Source organism: Orcinus orca, chromosome 12 (genome assembly GCF_937001465.1).
Source record: "Orcinus orca chromosome 12, mOrcOrc1.1, whole genome shotgun sequence".
Lineage (NCBI taxonomy): Eukaryota > Metazoa > Chordata > Mammalia > Artiodactyla > Delphinidae > Orcinus > Orcinus orca.
The window spans coordinates 38,522,061-38,548,178 of NC_064570.1; the positions used below are offsets into that span (position 1 = coordinate 38,522,061).

Genomic DNA, 26,118 nt, shown 5'->3' on the forward strand with positions numbered 1-26,118 from the left:
AAAAAACATTCTTGGGCCCTATTCTTAGACATAGGTGAGTTATTTGAAGAGAATTTGATCTTTTCAGTGTTTGCTTTTAGGCTTTGTTAAGTGAGACTGGAGTAGCTTTAGCCTTATGGCTTATTTCCACACACACCCCCTACCCCCCCACACCCCTGCCCAATACTGTGTAATAATAATAGCCTTATAACTCTGCTCAAGGCCTTATAAAGTTCTTCCACTCTGGCTGGTAATACCACCCTCCCCACTCCCCCACCCCCACCCCACAGAGTAATTTAATCAAATGCATGTACTGATCAGTGCTCTGCTGAAGACACAAGTTGAAGCTTCTGCAGATCTCTGGAGTTCACTCTTGGTGTAGCTTTCTCCTCTCCTTGTTTCTGCCCTATGAACTTTAGCTGCCTTCACTTCCCTGAACTCTCAACTGTCCCAACTCTGTCTCCTCAATTCAGTAGACTGCTGTCCTCTGTCTGGATTCTCCTCCCTGCACTGGAAACTCTTTCCCAGGCAGAAAGATTGGGACAGTCATAGAGTTCACACTGTTTCATCTCTCTCAGAAACTAGTGTCCTACATTGCCTATTGTTAATTGTCTGAAAAACCATTGTTTCATTAATTTTTTTCCCTTGGATTAAGGCAGTAGGGTAAGTCTGGTCACTGTTACTCTATCTTGGCTTGAGTTTATGGTACTTAATCCCAGACTTTATTCATCGATCAGATTTTATTTTCAGCTGTTTTTGTTTTGTTCCATGATAGTTAATTACTGTTTTTTTAAGCATGTTTTTCCCCTTCTCATTTCTTCTCAGCCTTGCAATCCTCCTTTTCAGCTTGTTCTATTCTTTTCATTTTGAGCTCTCCTTTTTGCTTCAGGTGTACCAATTTTAGGGAATTTCCTCTTCTTACTGAGTTATGTTTTAGTTCAGATTGGATTTTTCAAATGCCTTTTTTTTGTCTGAGGGGACATGTTTGCTTATTTTTATGTTTTGCTAAAGTGTGTTTGCATTGTTTCCACGACATTTATTTTTATCTTACTGAAGTTTAGTATAAGTGGTTCTTATCCTACCTTATATTGGTTACTATAGTGTGTCTGGCTTCTACAATTCTCCCTTCCTGTGGTATCTGATGGTATGGTGGAGCTCAGCCTAGATTATATTCAATTCTTTTGAGGATACTTTCATTTTGCCTTTCTGAGATATTGTTAAATTCCATTACTAGTATTTGCCTCTCCTGCTGAGGGAGATATTCTTTTCCCCTAGGATATACTACTAGTTTAGTGTGGAGTTCTGTTAGACAATGCTAGCTAGCCTCACTTGTTCACTTATCCTGTTTTGCCTGATTCTAATAGAAAATTTTACTGTTATCACTACTACCAAGTCAGAAGAGGGAAAAGATAAGGATATCAATTCACTTCTTTTCCTCCTCTGGCGTATCTGAGAAATATCAGACTTTTGTGAATTCACCAGCATGATTTCTGGGGTTAAAAGGCAGGAGTTGGAGATCAGCTTGTAAGTGTGAATATTCCATTCCTTTTCTTAGCTAAACTTTGGTTGCTGCTGCTGTTTTTTCCCCCCTTTTGTTGTTTTAACTGAGTTTACTCATTTTGCTTGATATAAAGGGCAAGCACTTTTTGGTTTTACTTTGCTTCAGTTTTACCCAGAAGTTACTAAATTTTATAGTTTATAGATAATATATGTGAACCAAATCTCTTGGTAATTACTTTAACTCCAATCCTTTCTTTTTTGAGTAGATAGAATGTAAGTTTTCACTGTATCATTTTAAACTATACTGACTTTTAAAGTTCTTTTTCCAGATACCATGTTTGTGTGGCAGTGCCCCATGTTTGCTGTGCCGATGCTGTCCTAGTGGAAACAACTCCACTGTAACTAGGTTGATCTATGCACTTTTTTTGCTTGTTGGAGTGTGTGTATCTTGTGTAATGTTGATACCTGGAATGGAAGAACAACTAAATAAGGTTAGTTTTCTTTTTTTTTTTTTTAAATGATTAACTGAACCTTTAGTATGTATATGCATAAAACTGCTTCTTGTGTATTGGAAACAGAATACTGTAAAAAGGAAGAATACTTAATCCGAGTTTTAGTAGTTCATGATCATTTAGGAAAGACAAACAGTGAAAGGCAGCTTATTAAAATTCTCTGATGGTAGGGCAGAAAATGTGTTGTGTTAATATGAGGAAATCAGTAATTCTAACCAGGGAAATGTCAGAATCACTGTGGGTCTCATGGAAAAAGGGACATTCTAAGAATCAGTAAATTTTTGTACGCAGAAATTGAAAAATAGGAAGCAGAATGACGATAAAAGCTTTTTGAGCTAAGTATGTATGCCTTAGGAAGATTTATCTGATAATTAGGATAGAAGGCAGCAGTTAAGTATGGTGGCTCTTGGAATGGTGTAATCAAGAAGGGCATAGAGGGCCTGAAATAATTCTCTGAATGTAGAATTGACTGAATCTGGATTTAAATATCGGCAGTGATAGAATAATAAATAATAACCAGGTTCTGATCCTAGATAACTGAGAGGAAACTGTTGCTGTTAACTCAGGAAAAAAAAGAGAGAATAGGTGTTTTATTAAACTTTTTTTTTCCCCCAGGGAGTCAGGTTGTGCAAAGAGATGGGGAAAATATAATCTAGTATATAATATGTTAGCTTGTGGGTACTGCACCACATTGTGTGTGTGTGTGTGTCCAGCAGGAAGGAAAAAATTTGGGTGTGTAACTCATAAAAGAAATCAGAGATAGAGATGAAATTCAAACTATGGCAGCATATGCTGAAGAAGACCATTTGGAGTGAGGAGAGCTAGAGCTTTGACAAAAGCTCTAAAGGGAGTTAATGGAGAAAAGGGAACCTCTGAAGGAACAGTGAAAAAAGAGAACCAAGAACCTGTTTAGTAGGCCTTAGGAACAGAGTCTTAAGAATGACAGCATAATGTCTGTTTAAAAAAGGTAAAGGAGTGTGAGGATTAAGAAGTAGCCTTGGGATTTGACAGCCAGTATATGTCTAGTGTCTTGAAAAACCATTTATAGAGTGCTGACCTAGAAGGATTGGGAGGGAGAGTTAGATGGCTATGAGGAAATGGATCCAATGAGAATAGACTGCTGATTTAAGGAGTTTTGTAATGCAGATAGTAAGTCTTAGAGGGAGGCTGAATTAAAGAAGTTTTTAGGCTGGGGAGATTTAATTATTTGTATTTTGAGAATAGTCATAAGGGATCTAACCCGTGAGAGAGAATGTGATCAAGAGAAGGCATATAGAAGTTATTTTTCCTCCAAGGAAAAATGAATGACAATAGAAAATTTGAGGTTGAGAGAGTGTTTATGTCAGATAACCTCCATTTTAAACCATAGTTGTCTGCTTAGGGTTGACTTTGGGGTAAGGAAAAACAGTGTAAGTTTGGGAAATGAGCTTATTACAGTTTCAAAGTAGCATTGTACATGGCATATGTAGATGCTCAGTTAATGTTATTCAGGTCCTTTGTATAAGCAGAAGACGTTCATATGTTTTTTGTCATGGATCCAGTTGACTGTTGTTATGAACGGTTTAGTTGATAGATATTAGTTAGTTTGTAACCCCCAATGTTTCTGCTTCTCTGCTTTCTGAAGGTCATCAGAGAATTGCATTTCCTAGAGTGCTTGTGATATGTAGGGTCATGTCTCTAGTACTGGTCAGTGAGTTATGCGTAGAAGTGATAAACATCACCCTCTACTTGGTAATGCAGATTCTCCTTTCTTTTCTGTCGCAACCTGTATATCATTTGAGATGGTGGCTTCTCTGGCAGCCTGGATTCTTTTAGTTGACTAAGAACCAACCATGAAATACATCTTTGCTGTTTAAGCCACCTATATTTGGAGGTTGTTACTGTAGCAACTTAACCTAATATAGGTGATTGAATTAAAACTTAATGATGGGAATTAGCCAGGTGGTGTGCTGCTCTCATTTAAGGGCATGGGATAATTAAGGGTGTTAGTGAGTACATGTTGCAAGTGAGTATGGGTAAGTACATATTGCCATAATTGTTAAACTAAGTTGGGAAAGTAGGGTTCAAGTGAGACCAAGAAAGAGCTTATAGACTGTACAGGAGCTAGCAAAAAGAAAGTAGCACCTGCATCAACTTAAATAAAATTTTAGGTTCTTGATTTTAAAGGCACATATTAACAGCTGTATTTTGGCATATTGGTTTGCTTTAACGTTTCTAGAGGCAGTAATTCACTCTGATATATGTGAATAGTGTATCTACTCCCATTTATTTCACTTAAAAATATTTTAAAAATACTTCCTTGTACTCTGATTTCAGTGTGATTTTCTGAAATGGTCATCAGTCTTTTTTAAGATTTTAAGTTAAAAAATAAAAATACAGCCAGCCATTTTGCTGTTAATCCAAATCCATCATCAGAAATAACACTTGTAGAATGAGGGACCAAAACTCAAAATGCCATCATGGTTCTCTTTAGTATTTAGAAACCGATTTAGTTACTCTGTGATTATTTACACTTTTATTGATTGTATTTTTCTCTTATACATGTGATTGAATATATCCCAGTGGAATGCAAGTTTTAAAAAAAACTTAGAATAAGTCTGCATGTTAAAATAAGCATCCACTTTAGGATTGACATTTGTAGCTTATCCGGTGCTCACATAAAGTAAAAAAAGAGTTACACTTCTGTCTTATGAAAACGTGTAGACGTAGCTTGATTACATTTCAGCATAAACTGTAAAGTGAACTTCAATTTTCTAAACCTTAAACTATTTGATTACAGAATTTTCATTTTTTCTTGAGAAAATTCTAGATCACAAATTGCTGTTTTGTTTTCAGATTCCTGGATTTTGTGAGAATGAGAAAGGAGTGGTCCCTTGTAATATTCTGGTTGGCTATAAAGCTGTATACCGTTTGTGCTTTGGCTTGGCTATGTTCTACCTTCTCCTATCTCTATTAATGATCAAAGTGAAGAGCAGCAGTGATCCTAGAGCTGCAGTACACAATGGGTAAGGTTTTTAATAAACTTCAATATAAAGTCTGCATAGTCTCTTCTCAGTAATTTTGAGTCTGTCTAAAGAAAGTTTAAGGTAAAATAAACTTGAACAATCTGCAGAATTATTTTATTCATGAATGACAAGGTAAGAAAATCCTCTTGTCTCTATTAGAGAATGTGTTGGAATTTGGAAATATAAATATTAAATAGTAGCCTTGGGTCATTTATTGGTATAGTCTCTGCATTATGTTTAATAAAGTTGACCCATGTGAACAACGCAGGTTTGAACTGTGCAGTTCCACTTTATACGCAGATTATTTTCAACAGTAAATACAGTGTACTACACAATCCATGTTGATCTCTAGTTGAATGAATTCACAGATGAGGAACCTCGGATACAGAGGGCTGACTATAAGTTATATATGGATTTTCAACCATGCAGAGGGTTGGCACCCCTAACTCCAGCATTGTTCAAGGGTCAACTGTATTTTCATCCTAAAAAGGAAGATTTATCATATCTGTGACTAATAATGAGGAGCTTATTCCTCCTTCTCCTCTTAGCTTTTTGTAGGCCAATCTCACTACATAAAACTGAACTCAGTTCCTAAGATGTACAGTGCAGCCAAAATGAAAAACTTTATTCCTTTGAAACAAGGTGATTGATTGATTTTCTAAATGGTTATACTGAACAACCTAGAAACTTCAGGGTCCCTTTTATCAGTCTCCCTTAATATAGAGCACTACTTCTCACACTCAATTTTGAATGTTTTGAATTTTATCACTGTTTTTTCCCCTCATAAATAAAAAAAAATTTTTTGGAATATCTGCTATTGCTTATCTATTAACATGCTACCAAAGACAAGAAGAATGAACAAGTGAAATATTAATGAAAAAAGATGTGCTGTGCCAGGTTGATTTTATTTTGTTTTGTTCCCTTAGTCATTGGTTGTTTTAATTTAAATTTTTTTTGCAGTCTTAAAACATCTTTACTAAATGTATTTTTAAACACTTCTCAAAATGTATTACAGGGTGGCTATCACAGTCATTTCATGAGATAACATTCTCAAAACATGCACTAAGCACTCATGTCACTGTTAATGTTTTTTTTTAATTGAGTTATAATTGACAATATAACATTGTGTCAGGTTTAAAGTGTACAAAGTGTTAATTTCATACTTTAATATATTACAGTATGATTACCATCATAGTATTAGCTGACACCTCTATCACATCACGTAATTATTATTTCTTAGTTGTGATGAGAACAGTTAAGATCTAGTCTCTTAGAAGCTTTAAAGTACATTTTTCTTTTTCAGATTCCACATATTGGTAATATCATGTATGTTTGTTTTTCTTTGTCTGGCTTATCTCACTTAGCATAATGCCCTCAAGGTCCATCCATGTTGTTGCAAATGACAGGATTTCCTTCTTTCTCGTGGCTGAATGATATTCCATTGTGTATATATACTATAGTTTCTTTATTCATCTGTTGACAGATACTTAAGGTTGTTTTTATATCTTGCCAATTATGAATAATTCTTCAATAAACATGGATGTGCAGATATCGTTTCAGTACCCTATTTTCACTTTCTTTGGATATATACGTAGAAGTGGGATTGCTGGATTGTGTGGTAGTTCCATTTTTATATTTTTTGAGGAACCTTCATACTGTTTTCCATAGTGGCTGAACTAGTGTACATTCCCAGTAACAGTGCATAAGGGTTCCCATTTCACCACATTCTCACCAACATTTGTTATTTCTTGTCATCATGATAGCCATTCTAATAGGTCTGAGGTGGTGATATCTCATAATGGTTTTGATTTACATTTCTCTGATGATTAGTGATGTTGAGCACCTTTTCATATGCCTGTTGGCCATTTGTATGCCTTCTCTGGAAAAGTATTTAGTTCCTCTGTCCATTTTTTAATTGGATTGTTTGTTTTTTTAATGAGTTGTATGAGTTCTTTATATTTGGTATTAACCACTTTTTGATACATGGTTTGCAAATATTTTCTCCTATTCTGTAGGTTGTCCTTTCATTTTGTTGATTGTTCCTTTTGCTTTGCAGAAGCTTGTTAGTTTGATGTAGTCCCACTTGTTTGATTTTACTTCTGTTGTTTGTACTTTTGCTGTCTCATCCAAAAACTCATTGCCAAGACCAATGTTGTGGAGTTTCTTCCTTACTTTCTTCTTCCCAGTATCAGCATCTTTCTAGTATTGATATCTTTTATGGTATCAGGTCTTAAATGTTTAAGTCTTTAATTCATTTTGAGTTAATTTTGTGAGTCGTGTAATAAAGGAGTCCATTTTCATTTTTCTGTGGTTACCCAGTTTTCCCAAGACTGTTGAGGAGACTGTCCTTTGCCCATTGAGTGTTCTTGACTCCCTTGTCAAATATTCGTTGATCCGAAATGGAAGGGTTTATTACTAAGCTCTCTCTATTCTATTCCATTGGTCTAGGTGTCTACTTTTATGGTACTACTGTTTTAATTACTGTAGCTTTGTAGTATAGTTTGAAATCAGTAAGTGTGATATTTCCAGCTTTGTCCTTCTCATGGCTGATTTGTCTATTTGCGGTCTTTTGTAGTTACATACAAATTTTAGGATTGTTTTTTCTATTTTTTTTTAAGTGGCATTGAAATTTTTATAGGGAGTACTTTGAATCTATAGGTGGCTTTGGGTAGTATGGACATTTTAACTATTCTTCAGATCCACAAACACGAGTTATCTTTCCATTTGGTTGTGTCTTTTTCAGTTGTTTTTTTTTAATTCAGCCACTATGCCTTTTGGTTGGTGAATTCATTACATTTACATTTAGCGTAATTATTGATATGAAGGACTTACTAATGTCATCTTATTCATTGCTGTCTGGCTGTTTCATATTTCCATAATTTCTTTTTTCTTTGTTAACGCCTATGTAAATTGGTGATTTTCTTTGTAAATTGGTGGTATGGTCTGCTTCCCTATTTTCTGTAAATCTACTTTAGGTTTTTGCTTTGTGGTTACCATGAGGCTTACATAAAACATCTTATAGATAAAACAGCCCATTTTAAGCTGATAGCAACTTCAGTTGTATACAAAAGCCCTACCCATTTACTCCTCTTTTATTTTTTGATATTATAATTTATCTCTTTTTATATTGTATATCCATTAACCAATTATAATAGCTGTTGTTTTTTTTAATACTCTTTAATCTTTATACAACAGTTACGTAGTTAACACACCATGCTATTAAAGAATTAGATTTTTCTAAATCTGTGTATTTCCATTTACCAGTGTGTTGTATACTTTTGTATGTTTTCGTGTCACTAATTTACTGTCTTTTTGTTTCAACTTGAAGAATTCCTTTCACCATTTTTTACAAGACAGATTTAATGGTGGTGAATTCCTTGGATTTTGACTGAGAAAATCTTTATTTCTCCTTTGTATCTGAAGGATAACTTTGCTGGACAGAGTAATCTTGGCTGGCATTTTTTTCCTTTCAACACTTTGAGTATGTCACTTAAAGTCATTCTACTCTCTCTTGGCCTATAGGGTTTTCTACTGAGAAATCCACTGAGAGCCTGATGGAAATGACTTTGTAGATTACAATCTTTTTCATCTAGCTGCTTTTAGGATTCTCTCTTGTTCTTTGATTTTTGACAGTTTTCATTATGTAATATGGCTTAAAAGATTTGTTTGCATTGAGCTAATAGTGTGATCTATTAGCTTTGTGAACTTGGATGTCCAGACGTAGGAAGTTCTCAGCTATTATTTCTTTTCTTTCTTTTTTTTTTTTGTGGTACGCAGGCCTCTCACTGTTGTGGCCTCTCCTGTTGCAGAGCACAGGCTCAGCGGCCATGGCTTACGGGCCTAGCCGCTCCGCGGCATGTGGGATCTTCCCGGACCGGGGCACGAACCCGTGTCCCCTGCATCGGCAGGCGGACGGACTCTCAACCACTGCGCCACCAGGGAAGCCCCTCAGCTTATTATTTCTTTAAACTTTTTGCCCCCTTCTTCCTCTCTTCTTCTGAAACCCAATCATTCTAATATTTGAATTCCATAGATTACTGAGGCTTTCTTCCCTTTTTCATTTTTTTTCTCTGTTCACCCCTGATTGGGTTATATCAAAATTCCTGTCCGTTTTTTCTGTCTTCCATTTGATCTGCCCTTCTGCAGATCTCTATTGTAATTTTCATGTCTTTTGTTGAATTCTTCAGCTCCAGAGTATGTTTGGTTCTTTTTTATGATTTCTGTCTCTTTGTTAACTTTCTCATTTTATTCATATATTTTTTTCCTGGTTTTTGTTGAATTATCTTTGTGTTTTCTTATAGCTCATTGAGTTTTCTCAAAACAGCTGTTTTGAATTCTTTATCTGCTAGACTGCAAGATTTTATGCCTTTGTGCTCAATTATTGCAGGATTATTGTTATCTTTTGGTGGTGAAATGTTTTCTTGATTCTTCGTGTTCCTTGTAGTCTTGCATTGCTTTCCCATTTGAAGTAGCTGATGCCTCAAATCTCTACTAGTTGTCTTCAGATAAGGTTATTGATCGTGTTATATCTAGGGTTCTCTCTGACTCTGAACACCTGCTTCTCACTTCTTGCGCCTTCCTGTGGCAGAATTCTTAAACTTTTATGTCTTCTCTGGTTCTTTCAACTCATTTGGCTAGCTAGTGGAAATCTGTCGTCCAGGCATTTATTGTGTGTTTTCAAAACTATTCATTTGTACAGTGTACCTTATTTACACTTTCATATACACCAGTTATAATAGCTATTGGTGTATATGTAAAATAAACCTGTGAAATGAAACTAATATTCTCATTTTATCATAATGAATTAAAACTCTCCTAAAATAGTTTACATGATATTCTTCACTTCTCGTTTTCAGGATATCCTCAGAAAGAATAGAATAGTCACATAAAGTGTAGCTGTTCTTTAAGAATAGCTCTTCAAAGATTTCATACATGAAACTACTTGTTGAATGAATATTTATTAATAAAAAATTTTTGTTGTTGTTTTAGATTCTGGTTCTTTAAATTTGCTGCAGCAGTTGCAATTATTATTGGGGCCTTCTTCATTCCAGAAGGAACTTTTACAACTGGTAAGAAATCTTTTTTTTCCTTTAATTGTGTGATGTTGATATTTTATAAGGAAATTGAAATAATTGTTGCCTGGAACTGTAACTATTTGTTCCCCCCACCCCACCCCACCCCCGTTGGCAAAATCAAGGCATTTATGTAAACTTTTATTTTTCCTTTTGTATATTGATTGTGAAAATGAAATAATGAAAAGTGAACCAGTCACTCATTTGTGGTTTTTTGCTTTTTTTTTTCTTTCAGTGTGGTTTTACGTAGGCATGGCAGGTGCCTTTTGCTTCATTCTCATACAGCTAGTCTTACTCATTGATTTTGCCCATTCGTGGAATGAATCATGGGTTGAAAAAATGGAAGAAGGGAACTCAAGATGTTGGTACGCAGGTAAGCTTTTTGTCTTACAGAACATCTTCAAGATAGCTGAAGTTTGAAAGTGAGAACAGATATGTAGACTATGGGAAAATCACGATTTTTATGGTATAATTTTCTGTGAGGAGGTTTTTAGCTTAAGTTTGTGAGTGGCATCTTATCACATTATATCAGCAACTTTACTTGTAGAGAGAGTTTTTGGCATGTCAACTAGGAACATACCCAAGAACCAGGAAATAATCCAGAAGACCATGCATGGCTAAAATAGAAGTTCCAAAGCCTATTGCTGAATGCATGTATATTTTACAGCCTAATTTCCTGGGAAGCCTACAGAAGGTTAAAAGTAAAATATTAAAGGGACGAGGACTGCTAGAAATAGATGAACAAACAGTGGTACAATTCTTAAACAGCAGCAAGCAGGAAAAATAAAAAAGCAACTCTGAAACATTTTGCGTAAGTGCAAAGAATGCCCTTATGTGTAACTAACACCTAAGGGAATTTTTACAGTAGTGTTTTAATGTTTATTTATAATGATGAGCTTGAGTCCTGTGCTTATGCTCTAAAACAGGGATCAAACTTCAGATGCTTACAACAGGTAACAAAAATGAGGGAGGAGAACCAGGTTTAAGTGCATTTTCAATCCTTTTGCAAATAGAAGGGACTGTGATGAATTGGAGAGTGTAAAGGCCTTTATCTAAAATGCATATAGCTACTGCTCAGTTCCATCTAGTAGTTGCCTTGTGGAAATGTGAACCCAGTGTTGCTTAACTTTTCTGATTTTTCCAAAAGAAGCCATAAATCTGGATTTTTATGTGAAATGATCTGAGTTTCAGCTAAAAAAAAAAGAACAATTTTTAAAAAAAAATCAGAGTGAAAGCTAAATCCAGCATGTCTGCTAGCTTCATATTTTCTCTCATACAACTAATTTGTGGTATTCGATCTCAGTGGTTAAAATAAAGGGTTTGGTATTCAAAGAAATGAACTTTGGTCGTTTGGAAAATTTACTTATATAGAATATCTCATTTTTTAACGTTAAATCTAGTGTAAGAGTTTCTGCTTTGTTCCCTACTATATCCCTAGGGCCTTTGTAGGTATTCAGTAAGTATTTGTTTGATGGATCCCCTGTCAGTGAGGCACATCGACATAAATACATGTATATTAAGCATACATTAGCACAGAAACTAAAACGTGTGTGTGTGATAGAAGAAACTTACGTTGTCTTATTAAATAATAATGACTTACTCTTGAATAATTTTTTTTAAGATTTTAGTTGATGAGGAAAAGCATTGTTTTGCAGGCAAAATAATTTTCTTAATGCCCTTGTTTACAACTGAATGATTATCATTCTTTAAAAACCTTAATATTTCCCTCCTAGTTATTTTTCTCTGTTTTGAAAATAATGGCTAATACATCTGAATGTGTTTTGGAAACTCTATGAAGATCATAGTATGTTACTGTCCTTGAAAACACATCATCATAATGAGCTATATATAAAGACTATAAAATTCTTAATGTGATAAAGCTCAGAATATCTTTACCTGCTTATATAGCCTGTGTAATGCTGACATAATGTTAGTTGCTTAAAGTAATATTTTTGAATGAAATAAGATTGCTTGTAAAATGAGCCATATGCCTAATTCCTAATATTAGTGATAAAATCTAATTGTCCAATGTATTTCTTTCACAGCTTTGTTATCAGCTACAGCTCTGAATTATCTGCTGTCTTTAGTTGCTATCGTCCTGTTTTTTGTTTACTATACTCATCCAGCCAGTTGTGCAGAAAATAAAGCGTTCATCAGTGTCAACATGCTCCTCTGCCTTGGTGCTTCTATAATGTCTATACTGCCAAAAATCCAAGTAAGCTTGGATTAGTTCATTAATGTTTATGAAGCTTCTATTTTTTAAGTTTTCCTAAATCTTGAATGATAACAATATTTTTCTGTTTTGCTTATTTTTTTGTAGGAATCACAACCAAGATCTGGCTTGTTACAGTCTTCGGTAATTACGGTCTACACAATGTATTTGACATGGTCTGCTATGACTAATGAACCAGGTATGTTCGTTTGCTTGGATTTGTTTCTTTTTAATGAATCCTACAGCTTTTCTTTTTTCAAAGATGGTCATTTTGTAAAATTAAGCTCACAGAGAAATGAAGAGAATGGGAATAATACTATTTTCATCTTTGATGTATTGCTATATTTTTTCACTTAGTTTCTTCTTTCACTAGCAAAACTATAAGAAATTATATGAAAATTATAAGAAATATACCTAATTTGTACAGTGCATATGATAGTATACGTAGAAGGAAATAAGAGCTGTTAAAATGTTTGTTGATTCTACTGTAAATAGTATAGTTTTTTTCCACCTATTATTTTTTGTCTGTGATTACCTTAAAAGTGAATATAATTAATTGGTCTTTGTAATCTTTTTATAGGCCAGTTTTATTGCATTCTGTGGGAGTAGAAGCCTGTATATGTCATTTGCAGTGAAACAAATTAGAAGTTAATAATTACAGTCAACCCTTGAACAACAGAGTTTTGAACTGCACAGGTCCACTCATCCATAGATTTTTTTCAAATATATGTACTGCATTACTACACGATCTGCAGATATGAATGGCTGGACATGGAGGCCAGCCATAAAATTATATGCAGATTTTCGACTGTGTGAGGGGGTTGATGCCCCTAATCCACTTGTTGTTCAAGAGTCAGCTGTACTATTTTTTGAAAAGGAAAAAAATGGTCTTTCTCAGAATAAAGAAAAATTATAAAATGTTTTCTGAATCTTATATTTCATTGAGTTTATAAATTTTATAGATGCTTTATCACTAGTTGGAGAAAATGTTTTTGTTTTTGTTTTTTTTAGTTTACTAGAGAAAGATTCCTTATATTTGTCCAGGTAAGTGTCTAGAAAAAAACTAATAGTAATTTGCTTTAGGGATTATCCTTATATGAATGGCTTAAAGATAAAAAACATTTTTCATTGATAAGGTGGCAATTGACATATCTGGCTTTGTGGGAGGAAAACATGTGGGACACTTAAGTGGATACCAACCCTATTTAAATTCTTTATTTACGGGAGTCAAAAGGCTGAATAAGCATTAGGTCATTATGCCTTGTTTGCTCATTTCCACAAACTATTTGCTAAAATTCTAGTAACTGATTTTACGTATAAACTATATAACAATGTAGTTTGGCAAATTGATAATAACAATAGTCATTTTATTAAGTTTATCTCACACTTTGTAGTAGAAAAGCCAGTGCATTTTAGTTTAGAATATCTGAATTTTATTCTTTACTTGAGCTTTGCTTTAGAGGTCGTCTAAATTTCACCAGTTTCCTGATCAACGAAAAGCTTAATGTCTCAGCTCCTGCATGAGGTTGAAAATGGTTTTCCAAGCACGTCTATAAAATTAGCACTATAAAATTTTTATAAAAAGGTCTCTATAAATAAAGTTGTCTTAAAGTATTTTTTTGTTTGTGCCTTTTTCTAACAGAATGTTTTGAATTTGCAAGAGTATAAGAGTTAAAAAGAACTACATTGTGCTCTGAAAAAAATTTTATACTATTCTGAGATTTTAATTTGACCTTAATTTACATTATAGAAACAGAGTGCAACCCAAGTCTACTGAGCATAATTGGATATAATACAACAAGCACTGTCCCAAAGGAGGGGCAGTCTGTACAGTGGTGGCATGCTCAAGGAATTATTGGACTAATCCTCTTTTTACTGTGTGTGTTTTATTCAAGGTAAGAAAAATTATGGATTTTCATTTTTTTAAAAGTCCAGCTATTATTCATATATGAATCTTTAAATTCCCCATTTTTTCCCTTCTCTCTTCCTAAACTGTCTTCCATGCAGCATCCGTACTTCAAACAATAGTCAGGTTAATAAACTGACTCTAACAAGTGATGAATCAACATTAATAGAAGATGGTGGAGCCAGAAGTGACGGATCACTGGAGGATAGAGATGATGTTCACCGAGCCGTAGATAATGAAAAGGATGGTGTCACTTACAGTTACTCCTTCTTTCACTTCATGCTTTTCCTGGCTTCGCTTTATATCATGATGACCCTTACCAACTGGTACAGGTACTTATATTTTATGAAAACTTTGCATGTGGAAACTGATGGCTTTTTTGTGATTTCATTGTTAAATGTGGTATGGAGTACTTTTTAATCCTCCAATATATTTCAAAATTTACAACTAAATGAATAGTGAGATCAGTTTCAGAAATGCAGGCTTTATTTCCTTGCTTCAGCAATAACAATCATTGAAATATTTCCACATCTTGAAGAGACTGAAATAAAGTTTCATGAAACTAACACATTGCTTAGGGAAATACATGTTGACAGTTGATCAAACACAATGCTTGCTTTTCTTTTTAATACTGACTAACCAGTTCCCAACATAGTGCAATAAAAAGATACCTTTCTTCTGTTTTGTTCAAACTTTGTCATTAAAATGTTTGAAGATTTCAAAATTGAGATGTGAATACATTAACATAGATGGATTCTTAGAATTCTTCAAAACTAATTTTTGTTTTTTTATCACTTCAAAACTAATCTTTTTGAAGATTAGTTAGTTGGAAGATAGCGGTTTATATTTTGTTTTTAAAAATTCTAATTTTGTCCAAAGGACTACTGAAAGATTTAAGATTCAAGTTGAACTATGTGGTAGGGCAGTTCTAGTTTTAATAATTTTTAATGCATAATATCCTTAACAGTTTGTAAGAGGGCTCTGAATACCATCAAAAGATGTAGAGAGAAGATTATTCTTTGCTTTATTTCTTTGAGAGCAGCCTCTACCAGCATTTATTATTGAAAAATACATATATTTTAAAATTCCTACACTGCAGTTTCTTAAGGTATACGAACCCAAATAGTTCTCAGTAATTCACCGCTTTGGCTGTCAGGTTAATAGTAAATGTTAAGATTAGATGAAAAATATTTTTGGTATGTTTCATCAACATAAAAGTAAGCTAACTTTGGGATGTATTTCCCTCCCAGTTTCTTAAATCTGAGAAGGTGGAGGGGGTTCCCATATACACTCTGAACAGATTATATTCTTTATAACATAAAGACTTACCAATTCTAAACTGTATGTCTTATTTATTTATCTAGAGGTCACATTCCATTTCTCTATCTTGTAATTAGTGAGCCAGAAAAACAAAGATTTTCTGAGTATTATCTAAAAGAGCTATTTCAGAGGCCTGTGTCCTCTACTCCTTTAAAGAAAATTGATTTTACCTTCACATTAGCTATCAAAGTGGTGTGGAAAAGCAAGGCAACAGATAATTAGTCCAGCAACTATATATCTGTTATCACAAATTATATACAAAGAATATTTCTGAAGTAATGAAGCCTGATGGCTTGATGACCGATAATCCAACCTCTCCCCCCCTTTTTCTTCCTTAAATCTTAGGTATGAGCCTTCTCGTGAGATGAAAAGTCAGTGGACAGCTGTCTGGGTGAAAATCTCTTCTAGTTGGATTGGCATTGTGCTGTATGTTTGGACACTGGTGGCACCACTTGTTCTTACAAATCGTGATTTTGACTGAACGGGACTTCTGGCATGAAAGTCTCACTTTGATCATCACTTATTTGAAATTAACAGTATTCCCAACTTTTGTAAAGTTGCGTATATGTGTGCTTCCCATGTAACTTCTCCAGTGTTCTGGCATGAATTAGATTTTACCGCTTGCCATTTTATTCATTATAGTCTTGCCAAGCACATTGATAGGTGTTTTAGATTGAAGCAGAGTTTTGAGTATGTTGGTGGTGGTAAGTTAGGAGAAGTGGACATTGTTAGGTTTATCCTTTGCTCAGTACCTGTGAAAAGAATAAAAACAAAACTGCTTGACAGTTTGATGTTTAAATTGTGTTATAACTTAAGCTGTTTTAGAAAAATACGAAAAGAAATTTATGGCTGCCTTCTGAAATATTTGATGCCTTGCCCTACAGGATACTGCAAAGAACATGGCTATCCTAAAATTTTATAAACAAGTCAGTTAAATGCCAGTTTTCTAAAAAATCTTTTCAGATTTTTCCCTTGATAGGAAGAGAAGGAACTTACACAGGTGTGGAATGTTTGATAGACAACAGTGTAGCTTATGGTGGAGACTGAGATACAGAGCTTTCAAAGAAAGATTGCTGGTGGTGGGTACTAAATTGAATACCCAAGGTGGTTTGTAATGATTCCTGGGTAGGGATGGCCTTCCATACTTACATAGTGAACTTTGTTTTGGTCATTATAAACACATGCAGATGTGTTAAAATGTGTTCAGTGGGTTCAGTGGAGTGATTAGGAACTCTGAAGGATTTAGACAAAGGCCTTGAAAAGCATAATCATGGGTTAGAAGGAAGTTGAAAATCACTTGGAAATTTGTTTTGAAAATCAGAGTTGATAAACTTTTGACAGAACAGGAAGAAACTGCAAAATAGGCTTCAGTAGACAAAGTCTCATTTAGTTTTCTCATTTAAAAAATGAAGAAACTGGGCTTCCCTGGTGGCGCAGTGGTTGAGAGTCCGCCTGCTGATGCAGGGGACGTGGGTTCGTGCCCCGGTCCGGGAGGATCCCACATGCCACAGAGCGGCTGGGCCCGTGAGCCATGGCCGCTGAGCCTGCACGTCCAGAGCCTGTACTCCGCAACAGGAGAGGCCACAGCAGTGAGAGGCCCGTGTACCGCAAAAAAAAAAAAAAAAAAGAAACTGAAGCATAGGCTTAAACACAGCTTATCAGTGGCAAAGCTGGGAAACCCCAAGTCTGTCAAAACAACTGGCATTCTTTCTGCCATTCAAAAATAATTACTATTCAAATATATGCATAATAGATTTTACACCTTGTGAGTGGTGGATAATTTATGTGATGTGAGTTGCTGGTGTCCAGCATGCCTTCTACACACAGGCCAGGAGAATGATGGACTGCTGTAAACCCCTGCTTACAGTATACTATACAGTTCAAAAGATGCTTTTGTATTTGCTGCCATCCAATTGAAATATATAGATTATAATCTTTCAACCTGAAAATCAAGCAGTATCAGTGTTAACTTAGGTAGAAACTCTTAGTTACTTGTGTGATTAGTGTCTTAATGAATCTTAAAATCTACATTTACTTCTTTTACCATATTTATTAATGTGAATGAAGTATAACAATTTAATTTCCCACCTGTGTTGATATTGTGTTCATGATTTCAAATGGCTGTGTTCTATCTTTAAATAAATGAATTCAGAGAAAGTGTGTGGTGTATTAATTCTTTAGCAGTTTGAATTTAGGTGGTATAATATTCAGATCTACTTTCTTCCTGTGTACGTGACACTGAGGGTTAACTGACCATTTTCTGTGCTGAAAAACTGAGTTGTTTTTAAGGTGATATTTACCCTTTTTTGGTCCTCTGTAAGAAACTCCTGAGTGGATCTCAAAGGTAATTCAAGAGGTGTTCTCCTAAAGAACCTTCAGGAGGGAGACCAGTTAAGTTTGGAAAATATTTTTAATTCATTTGATTGATAGATACTCTACACTTGCTGTGTCCTCCAGGCATTTTTTCCCTGAGTGGCCAACTGATGCTTCTTTCTCTGACAATTAAGATAGATCGTATTAAAAATAATAATAATAAAATGCTCTATTCCATAACAATGAAATATCAGGAAGAGAAATTAAAGAAACAATCCCATTTACCTTTGCATCAAAAAGAATAAAATACCTAGAAATAAACCTACCTAAAGAGGCAAAAGACCTGTACTCTGAAAACTTAAGATGCAGATGAGGGAAACTGAAGACAACACAAACAGATGGAAAGATATACCATGTTCTTGGCTTGGAAGAATCAGTATTAAAATGACCATACTACCCACAGCAACCTACAGATTCAATGCAATCCCTATCAAATTGCCAATGGCATTCTTCACAGAACTGGAACAGAAAAAAATTTTAATTTGTATGGAAACACAAAAAGCCCCGAATAGCCAAAACAATCTTGAAAAAGAAAATGAGCTGGAGGAATCACGTTCCCTGATTTCAGACTATACTACAAAGCTACAGTAATCAAAGCAGTATGGCACTGGGACAAAAAGACACATAGATCAATGGAACAGGATAGCCTGGAAATAAACCCACACACTTGTGGACAGTCTATGACAAAGGCAAGAATATACAATGGAGAAAAGACAGTCTCTTCAGTAAGTGGTGCTGGGAAAACTGGACAGCTACATGTAAAAGAATGAAATTAGAACATTGTTTAATACCATATACAAAAATAAAATGGATTAAAGACCTAATGTAAGACCAGGTAATATAAAAACTCCTAGAGGAAAACATAGGCAAAACACTGACATAAACTGCAGCACTTTTTTGGACCCGTCTCCTAGAGTAATGGAAATAAAAGTAAGTGAATGTGACCTAATTTAACTTAAAAGCATTTGCACAGCAAAGGAAACCATAAACAAAAGACAAACTGCAGAATGGGAGAAACTATTTGCAAGTGATGCTACTGACATGGGATTAATTTCCAAAACATACAAACAGCTCATACAGCTTAATATTAAAAAAAAAAACACCAATCAAAAAATGGGCAGAAGACCTAAATAGACAACTTGTCACTATTTGGCCATTGTTCCACCCTTTTTAGTACTATCCTGTTCCAGAGAGACAGACCAATAGGGTATGTGTTTGTGTGTGTGTACAATACAGAGGCTGACAAGTCCAAAATCGGGCTGCTTGGGTTCGTTTTGAGACTGCACAAGAGGTATTACAGAAGCTTTGGGCTCAATCTAGTAAGTCAAGGTTAACATCAGCAGTGAAAAAATCAGGTTGATAGCATTTACCTTTCATGTGTTGAAAGTGGCACTTCACTTCTATGATCTTTCCCAAAACCCATAATCCCAGTCTAATGGGAAGAAACATCAGGTAACCCCAAATTGAGGAGCACTACAAAATATCATGCCAGTACACCTCAAAATTGTCAAGGTCTAGCTTATTTGTATTGTAGTTACTCTGTTTGAAACCAATTCCCTGAAATTTGACTTGCTTTATGGCCTAATATGCAACTGATTCTCAAAATATTTCATGTATGCTTGATATTTCAATTAGGCTCTAATTCTCAAATGTAGCATTTTATGTATGTTCATCATGTGTCATTTTCCCAGTCTGTGGACCTTTTGTTCTCACACTTCAGCCTCTAAATTCCTGAGTATATACCATCCCTATGAAACACACAGTGACACACCCCAAAAGAACACTTAGCTGTAAGTCACAGGCTCTCCTGTGGGCCTACTTGTATCCCACTGAGGCAAAAGAAGCTTGGAGGTGGGATAAAGATGAGGGGTACCCTCTAAAGTATTCATACTATGCTATTTGTTTTCCAAACAGCACACAGACTTTCTGCAGTAAACACAAGTTAGGTTACTTTTAAAGGAATCAGTTTCCAGATGTTCAATTTCCATGCGTACATGGAAATTTCCTAAAGTTGATGTGCTTGAAAAGATGCCTCAGGACAAGGCATCATCCCTCTTAACAATTACTCTTTTCACATTTGACAAAACAAAGGATATATAATACCTCTTAATTCATTCTGAGTCTTAATACCAAGGCACTTTGGATAAAACCGCTAAACACAGAAGTAGAAACAATTTTAAATATTGGTAAGAGAACGACACTGGTTTAAAAAATCTTTAGGTGATTATTTCTTTCAATGAAATTGAATCAGGATGATCTAATGAAATTACCAGCTAATAAATTTTAAAATACTTAGTGAATTCTGAAGGACTTCAAATAATTGAGTGACACTGCTGTAACAAAATCTCTTCTTTATATTATAAAAGTTTCTTAGGACTCTAAAAACAAAAAAAATTGATGCTCTTATTATATTGATATAAACTTACCCCCAGATAATAAAACATCTGGGGAAAAAAAAATCCCTGAGATCTGTTCACCCCACAAAAAGATGTGTTTCTGGTAAAATTTTACTTTGTATGTTTAACAGTTCATCAAAATTTGGACTATATTCTATTAACAAACACTAAAATCTCTAACAGATCAGTCCCCCAAAATTCAGAGACAGAATATAATAAAGGTTTGTCCCCCCCCTCCCTGCCCCACCTGAAGTCTAAATGAATATCCAGGATTGATGGGTGGCTCTCCTCTAAGCGGCGATTCAGGAAGCCAGGTTTCTCCCTTCTCCTGTGTATACTCGGAAGCCACATACTCCTCTGCATCAAGCTAGTAGATGGGTAAAAGGTGAGGAGGGTTGCATGGGGGAGATGTTCACAGACCAGACCTGCAAGTTCTGAACATCACTTTTCCTGATTTATTAGAATTCAATTACATAGCTACCCTGTTTACAAAGGTGGAAATAATCTAACTGCATGATAGGAAATGGTTCAGCAATCAGTTAACAATCTCTGCCACATACGTTTATACTGTTTTAATCAACTGTGTATTTATAATTGGAGACAAACTTTAATGCTTAGAATCTTAAGGTTACAGAATAAAATTTCAAATTTTGTTGCAGAGAAGTGCAACAATTATCTTCAATGTATGACTGTCACGCATAATAAAAGTAGGATAAAATTCTTTGGAGGAAGTGGAATGGATGATGAAGAACATCAAATCACTATGGTATTTAGATTCTTTCCAATACATTTAAAAGCGAGTAACAACTATTTTTTAAAATGGCAGTATTTAACACTATCCTAAACTCTTCCCGAATACTTAAGATGAAAAAATTTAAATGTCACCTTAAAAAGTACTAGGAGGTATAAGGTTTTCAAAATTATTTTTTAAATACTTCTAGAGTTATCCCCAAAGGAGAAGAAACTTAATCATATCCCACAGTGAGGAAGGGAAGCGAAAAAGAAAAAGCCTCTGAAGCTCTCTTCTCCTCAGTCTCTAAGCTCTTCACATCTTAACAATCTCTAAGAAAGTGACCTCCAAAGCTCACGCAGAAAACTGTTCTGGGTTCTTAAATTAGTTCACCAAGATCCCACCGTCAGAGCCAAGTATTTTAGGATCTGCTAAGGAAGGGTTTCTTATCCCTCTGTGCTACGCTTTATTTGAAATTTTACATCACAGTAAGAGAGTTCCAAGATACTGAGACTATAACCAACAGGAAGGCCATCTTGGCAATTGCTCATCCAACTGCCCTAGAAAATATTCAGATACTAGCTCACTGCTTTCAGTCCTCTGCTTGAAGGTACAATTCTTCAAGTGATAGTGCCCTGGCCTTGCATTAAGTCTAATTCTTCTGAGCAAGTGTTCCAAAGGAAAGAAGTGATTTAACTGTTTCTCTTATCTTCTCTCAGGGCAAAAATTATAGGCCCTTGGCATCCAGTGATAATGTTCTTACCTAATTTGGGACAACTGGAAGCATACTTTTCTCAGTTCTTTATTAGCAACATAGAAAGCAAGCCAGCATAATTTTTAAATTTGGAGGCATTAAATGTCTTCCTTGTTGCAATACACAGTCTATCTTCTGAGATGAGGCACAAAGATCTTGGTATGACTCATATTAAGAATAATGGATAACAGACAAAGTTTACAGTTTAAGTCTGTCTACTTCCTATGAAAAGGAAAAACTGTCACATGGATGTCACCTCCAAAGAAGACACATAACAGACACTAGTACGCAACATTCATTATATTTATTTTACTAAATATTATGCTTCAAAAAAACACAAACAAACCAGAAAACTTTTACTTAAAACTAGTCCAGCGAGGTGGATGGGCTGACGGCACCCACCCCCCTTCTATGTACATGGAGCTGCGACTGCCTCAGACAGCAAGCACTCAAGTACACGTTGCCTTTCCTGTTGGACATGAATGAGCTTCTCTGAACCAAAAGAGACAAATGAAGTTTTACAAGATACAGGCACTTTATGTTCCCAGTTTTATAAAGAAGTCAAGTGAAAAATACTTAATAAAAGCAACTGGAACAGAGAAAGCTTTAGGAGTTCTACCATTAGTTATAGTGACTTACACTCAATGCAAACAAGACAGCATCAACAAGTAAAACAAAGAAACAAAAAGTTTAACTGGGGTTAATGAACATACATGTAAAAAACAAATCCAATTTGCTGTAATTGGAGAAAAATGGCCATTTGAATCCAACTTAAAGATATGCCAATACTGTGATTTAACGCATCAAATCTTATGTACCTACGTAGCTGAGTAACATTTGAAAGCTTTGCAAGAGTGTGTGGTTAGTGAGAAAAGCAAAAGGTGCTTTTGATTCCACAGTATCTGATTAAACGAAACAAAGCAATTTACAAAAAAAAGTACCAAATGATACTTTAAAATAAATAGTTCATCATTTTGATGAATATATACACGTAGAGTCCACTTCCTGGGGATTTAGCTATCTAAAAGTGGCATATCACTATCCAGAGGTGCAGGAGCAAGTTCACATAAATAAAACAGTGTGGCTTCACTAGCTTCAGCTTCAGTCAATGGCTCCAGGCGAACAAGCTTACTTTGGGTTGGTTCTGGGTCCAAGCTGCTGTCCAGAAGCTCATCAACTTCTATGGGTTTATCTACAGAGGACATAACTTCTGATGATGCTGTACTCCCCTGTTCAACAGTAGAAGCAGGGTTCCCATCGAGGAATGCAAGAAGTGGAAAGGCAGTGTACTGTATAAGCTGCTTATCTATAACAAAGATAAGAAGACTGATCTTTTATCACCAGCTTATATAGAGTTCAAGCTATATGGTGGAAAAAACAGAAGCAGATGTGCATATGTGCAATCATTACCCTTATATAGCCAAACAAGAAATATCACACTTTGTGTCAGTAAATTTAAAAATGTACAAGTCAGAAAATGTACACTTTTATTCAACAATTAAGAACTGAGGGTTCTTTCAGTTCTCCTGAAGTTAAATAGGGGGGAAAAAATGACAATCTTTAAGAACTATTACCACACCAATTCAATTTCCTTTATATGCTGGAACCTTGATACGTTATGCATAGAACTGAGACTAATACAAATCTGTGTTCAATTGTTAAGCATGGCAAAACCTTCCTTGGCCCACAGTTTCTACATAGAAATCTTTATTTAAAAAAACTAATACTACATTTATACCTACCTGTTTTGGGTTTAGATTTTCTTCCCTCTTCTGAAACTGGCTGAACTACATTGCTCTTGGTTTCTAATCCTTTATTCTCGGACTAAAAGAGAAAAAATAATATAAAAATACTTGTCTCATATTTTATATGTTCCTGAAAAATAGCAAAAAATTAAAAACTGGTAAAATATAAGAATATTGGTATGTTCTCTGAAATATATAGGAAAGGGGAGCATCAGGAAAGATGAACTAGGGAGAGAAAGAGATTTGAGTAGAGGTAATGAAACTGCCTAAGAAAACTACTGCTGTCATCAGGTGGATGAAACAAAGAACCTGAACTAGGATGACACTAAGTACAAAAGGGAGCATTTCAAAAGTAGAACAGACAGAATTTGACAAGAGTAGAAGATGGTAATGAATCAAAGATGGCTAGTTTCTAATTGCTAATGAAGAGATAATTCTTTAAATAATTAAATTCATTTTAAACAGCTTTGATTTAAAACGTATTACACATTTCTTTTCACTCACAAACAGAATATTTAGCGTAACTGAACACGTTTACAGTAGCTCAGGATAACATCCTTCAAACTAGTTATCCCTATATTTGGAAGCCTCAAAGTTGAGGTGGTGTTTCTTCATTTCCTTTTTGGCTCTTTCAATTCTTTTCTGTCATTTAAATTGCTTCTTTCAACCACTGTCTTCTCTCCTTACATCTGATTGTAAGGGGATTAATCTTTAAATGTTAAGTTCTTCAGTGTTCTTTTCAACGATGTTCAAACTGAGGTGCTGAGGTTCACAATTTTTCCTGAATAGCTGTAAGTCCCAGATATCTGCACACTTGTAAACTATATATGATGTAACAAACATACTAATTCCTATAATTTCCCTGATATTCATCACAAAATTAAGCAGTACAAGTTTCCAGGCTTCATAGATAATAATGACTCCAAGACATAATAAAAACTACTTAAACTTCCACCAAAATTTACATTAAAATATTTCTCATTTAGCATTCACTATAAATAAACATTAATGAAATAATACCTTCTGTATTTTTCTACTTCCTAAAATAGGTATTTTCCAAGGATGCCACTCTTGTTATTCTAAATGCATATTAGAACCAGGATGACAAATGGGTTTCATCTCCCATACAAACTGTTGCTTATTAGTAGTGACCACTTAGACTGCTACAGTGAGGAGTATAAGGCATCCTGACTCATTAGTAAAGAGTGCTGTAATACATGTCACATAATACCTGTCATGAGCAAGGGAATGACAGCTGATGTGTCAATTATTTAAAAACAATCTAGATTCTAAAACTATGATAAAAAGAATCACTCTCCATTTTAATTTTTCTATAGAGCAATACGTAAACTTGCTGTTTAACTGCTATTTCTAAAAGCTTCTGGGAACAGGAGACGATTCAAGAATAGAGAACGACTCAATGTCTAACAATAAACAAACAGTACAGCACATTCACTAAATGAATGCATGATATGGGTTCATTCAACTTAAGGTCTCACATTCAATAATATATTTACTGAAACACAGTACTGACGTGGTCCACAGATTCTTATAATATAAACCTAGCCAAACTATAGTCCAAATGCCAAATTCAGCATCCTGACTTTACTGAAAGTAAAGTTTTACAGAAGCACAGCCATACTCATTCTTTTATGTATTGTCTACGGCTGCTTTTGCACTACAAATTGCAGTTGACTAGTTGTGACAGAGAACACCTGGCTTCATGCAAAACCAAAAATATTTAGTCTTCACAGAAAAAGTATGATAACCCCTGATATAAATCATCCAAATACTGAGTATAATCAACCTTCTAGTTCAAAAATTCACAAAATCCTTCAACTTTAAGTTACCCAGGCTATAACTTTGAAAATGCAGAAAATGTGGTCAGGCCATCCTCACACATGACAATGGTCAGAAAAATTCCACCTCCTCACTCTAATACCTCATATTTATTTAATATGTGTTCATTTTTTACTATAAAGAACACAAATAAAAATTTTGATTCCACTAATCTAGAATTTGTACACATTTCAGGGGACCTGATTTACCTTTTTATTCAATGAAAAACAGGGATTACAGAACAATTTGGTATAAATACAAGATAAATGAAGTATATACCTACTCAAGACAATAAGCTATACAACGAAACAGAATGATTTCTAAAGGTCTGCTCTAACAACTTCACACTGTTCTTATTACTCATTAAAAACCAGTTCTAAAGAATTTGTTAACATCTGCTAATCCCAACTGCAGGTACTATACATTTAAGAAAATAAAACAATTACTTAAAAAAAAAGTCCAAAATCCGTACTTCACTGTTTCAACTCACCTTACCTACAAATAGTATAAATCCCTGTGCTTTTACTGTATACTAATAAAATGAAGGAACTTATTTTAAAATATGGGTACCCTTAAATTTTCAATAAAAAAATGCTGAGAAGTTTTTAATAGATGGAATAAGAATGTAAAATGAAGACACAGAACATGAAGAAATCATATTCTAATAATTTTTTTCAGTGATATACCTGAATATGCCAAATTTAGTCAGTTTATCTCCCAGCACATTGAGGGCTGATTTCACACTGGTACTTAACAGCACAAGGCACAGAAGAAT

At 34.7% G+C, this 26,118-nt stretch overlaps 2 protein-coding genes across 8 annotated transcripts in view; one reads left to right on the forward strand and one right to left on the reverse strand.

Annotated features, from left to right (window-relative positions):
* Positions 1-17,137, forward strand: part of SERINC1 (serine incorporator 1) — a 31,753-nt gene extending 14,616 nt beyond the window's left edge. The window contains exons 2-10 of the mRNA XM_004263867.4: positions 1,809-1,970; positions 4,827-4,996; positions 9,986-10,065; positions 10,304-10,441; positions 12,114-12,283; positions 12,389-12,479; positions 14,031-14,175; positions 14,288-14,518; positions 15,852-17,137. Coding sequence (XP_004263915.1) covers positions 1,809-1,970; positions 4,827-4,996; positions 9,986-10,065; positions 10,304-10,441; positions 12,114-12,283; positions 12,389-12,479; positions 14,031-14,175; positions 14,288-14,518; positions 15,852-15,987 — 1,323 coding nt within the window. The 3' untranslated portion in view covers positions 15,988-17,137. The remainder of the gene's footprint in view (positions 1-1,808; positions 1,971-4,826; positions 4,997-9,985; positions 10,066-10,303; positions 10,442-12,113; positions 12,284-12,388; positions 12,480-14,030; positions 14,176-14,287; positions 14,519-15,851) is intronic.
* The window catches only part of HSF2 (heat shock transcription factor 2), a 41,640-nt gene continuing 32,624 nt past the window's right edge, over positions 17,103-26,118 (reverse strand). For 3 of the 7 annotated variants that reach the window (XM_004263869.3, XM_004263868.3, XM_033407999.2), the window contains 2 exons: positions 23,502-23,583; positions 22,045-23,065 (listed from right to left, as the gene is read on the reverse strand). In XM_004263869.3, coding sequence (XP_004263917.1) covers positions 22,773-23,065; positions 23,502-23,583 — 375 coding nt within the window. In that variant the 3' untranslated portion in view covers positions 22,045-22,772. Of the gene's footprint in view, positions 20,643-22,044; positions 23,066-23,501; positions 23,584-26,118 lie in introns of those variants that run through there. The other 4 variants (XM_049695530.1, XM_049695529.1, XM_033408004.2 and 1 more) reach the window with 3 other exon arrangements.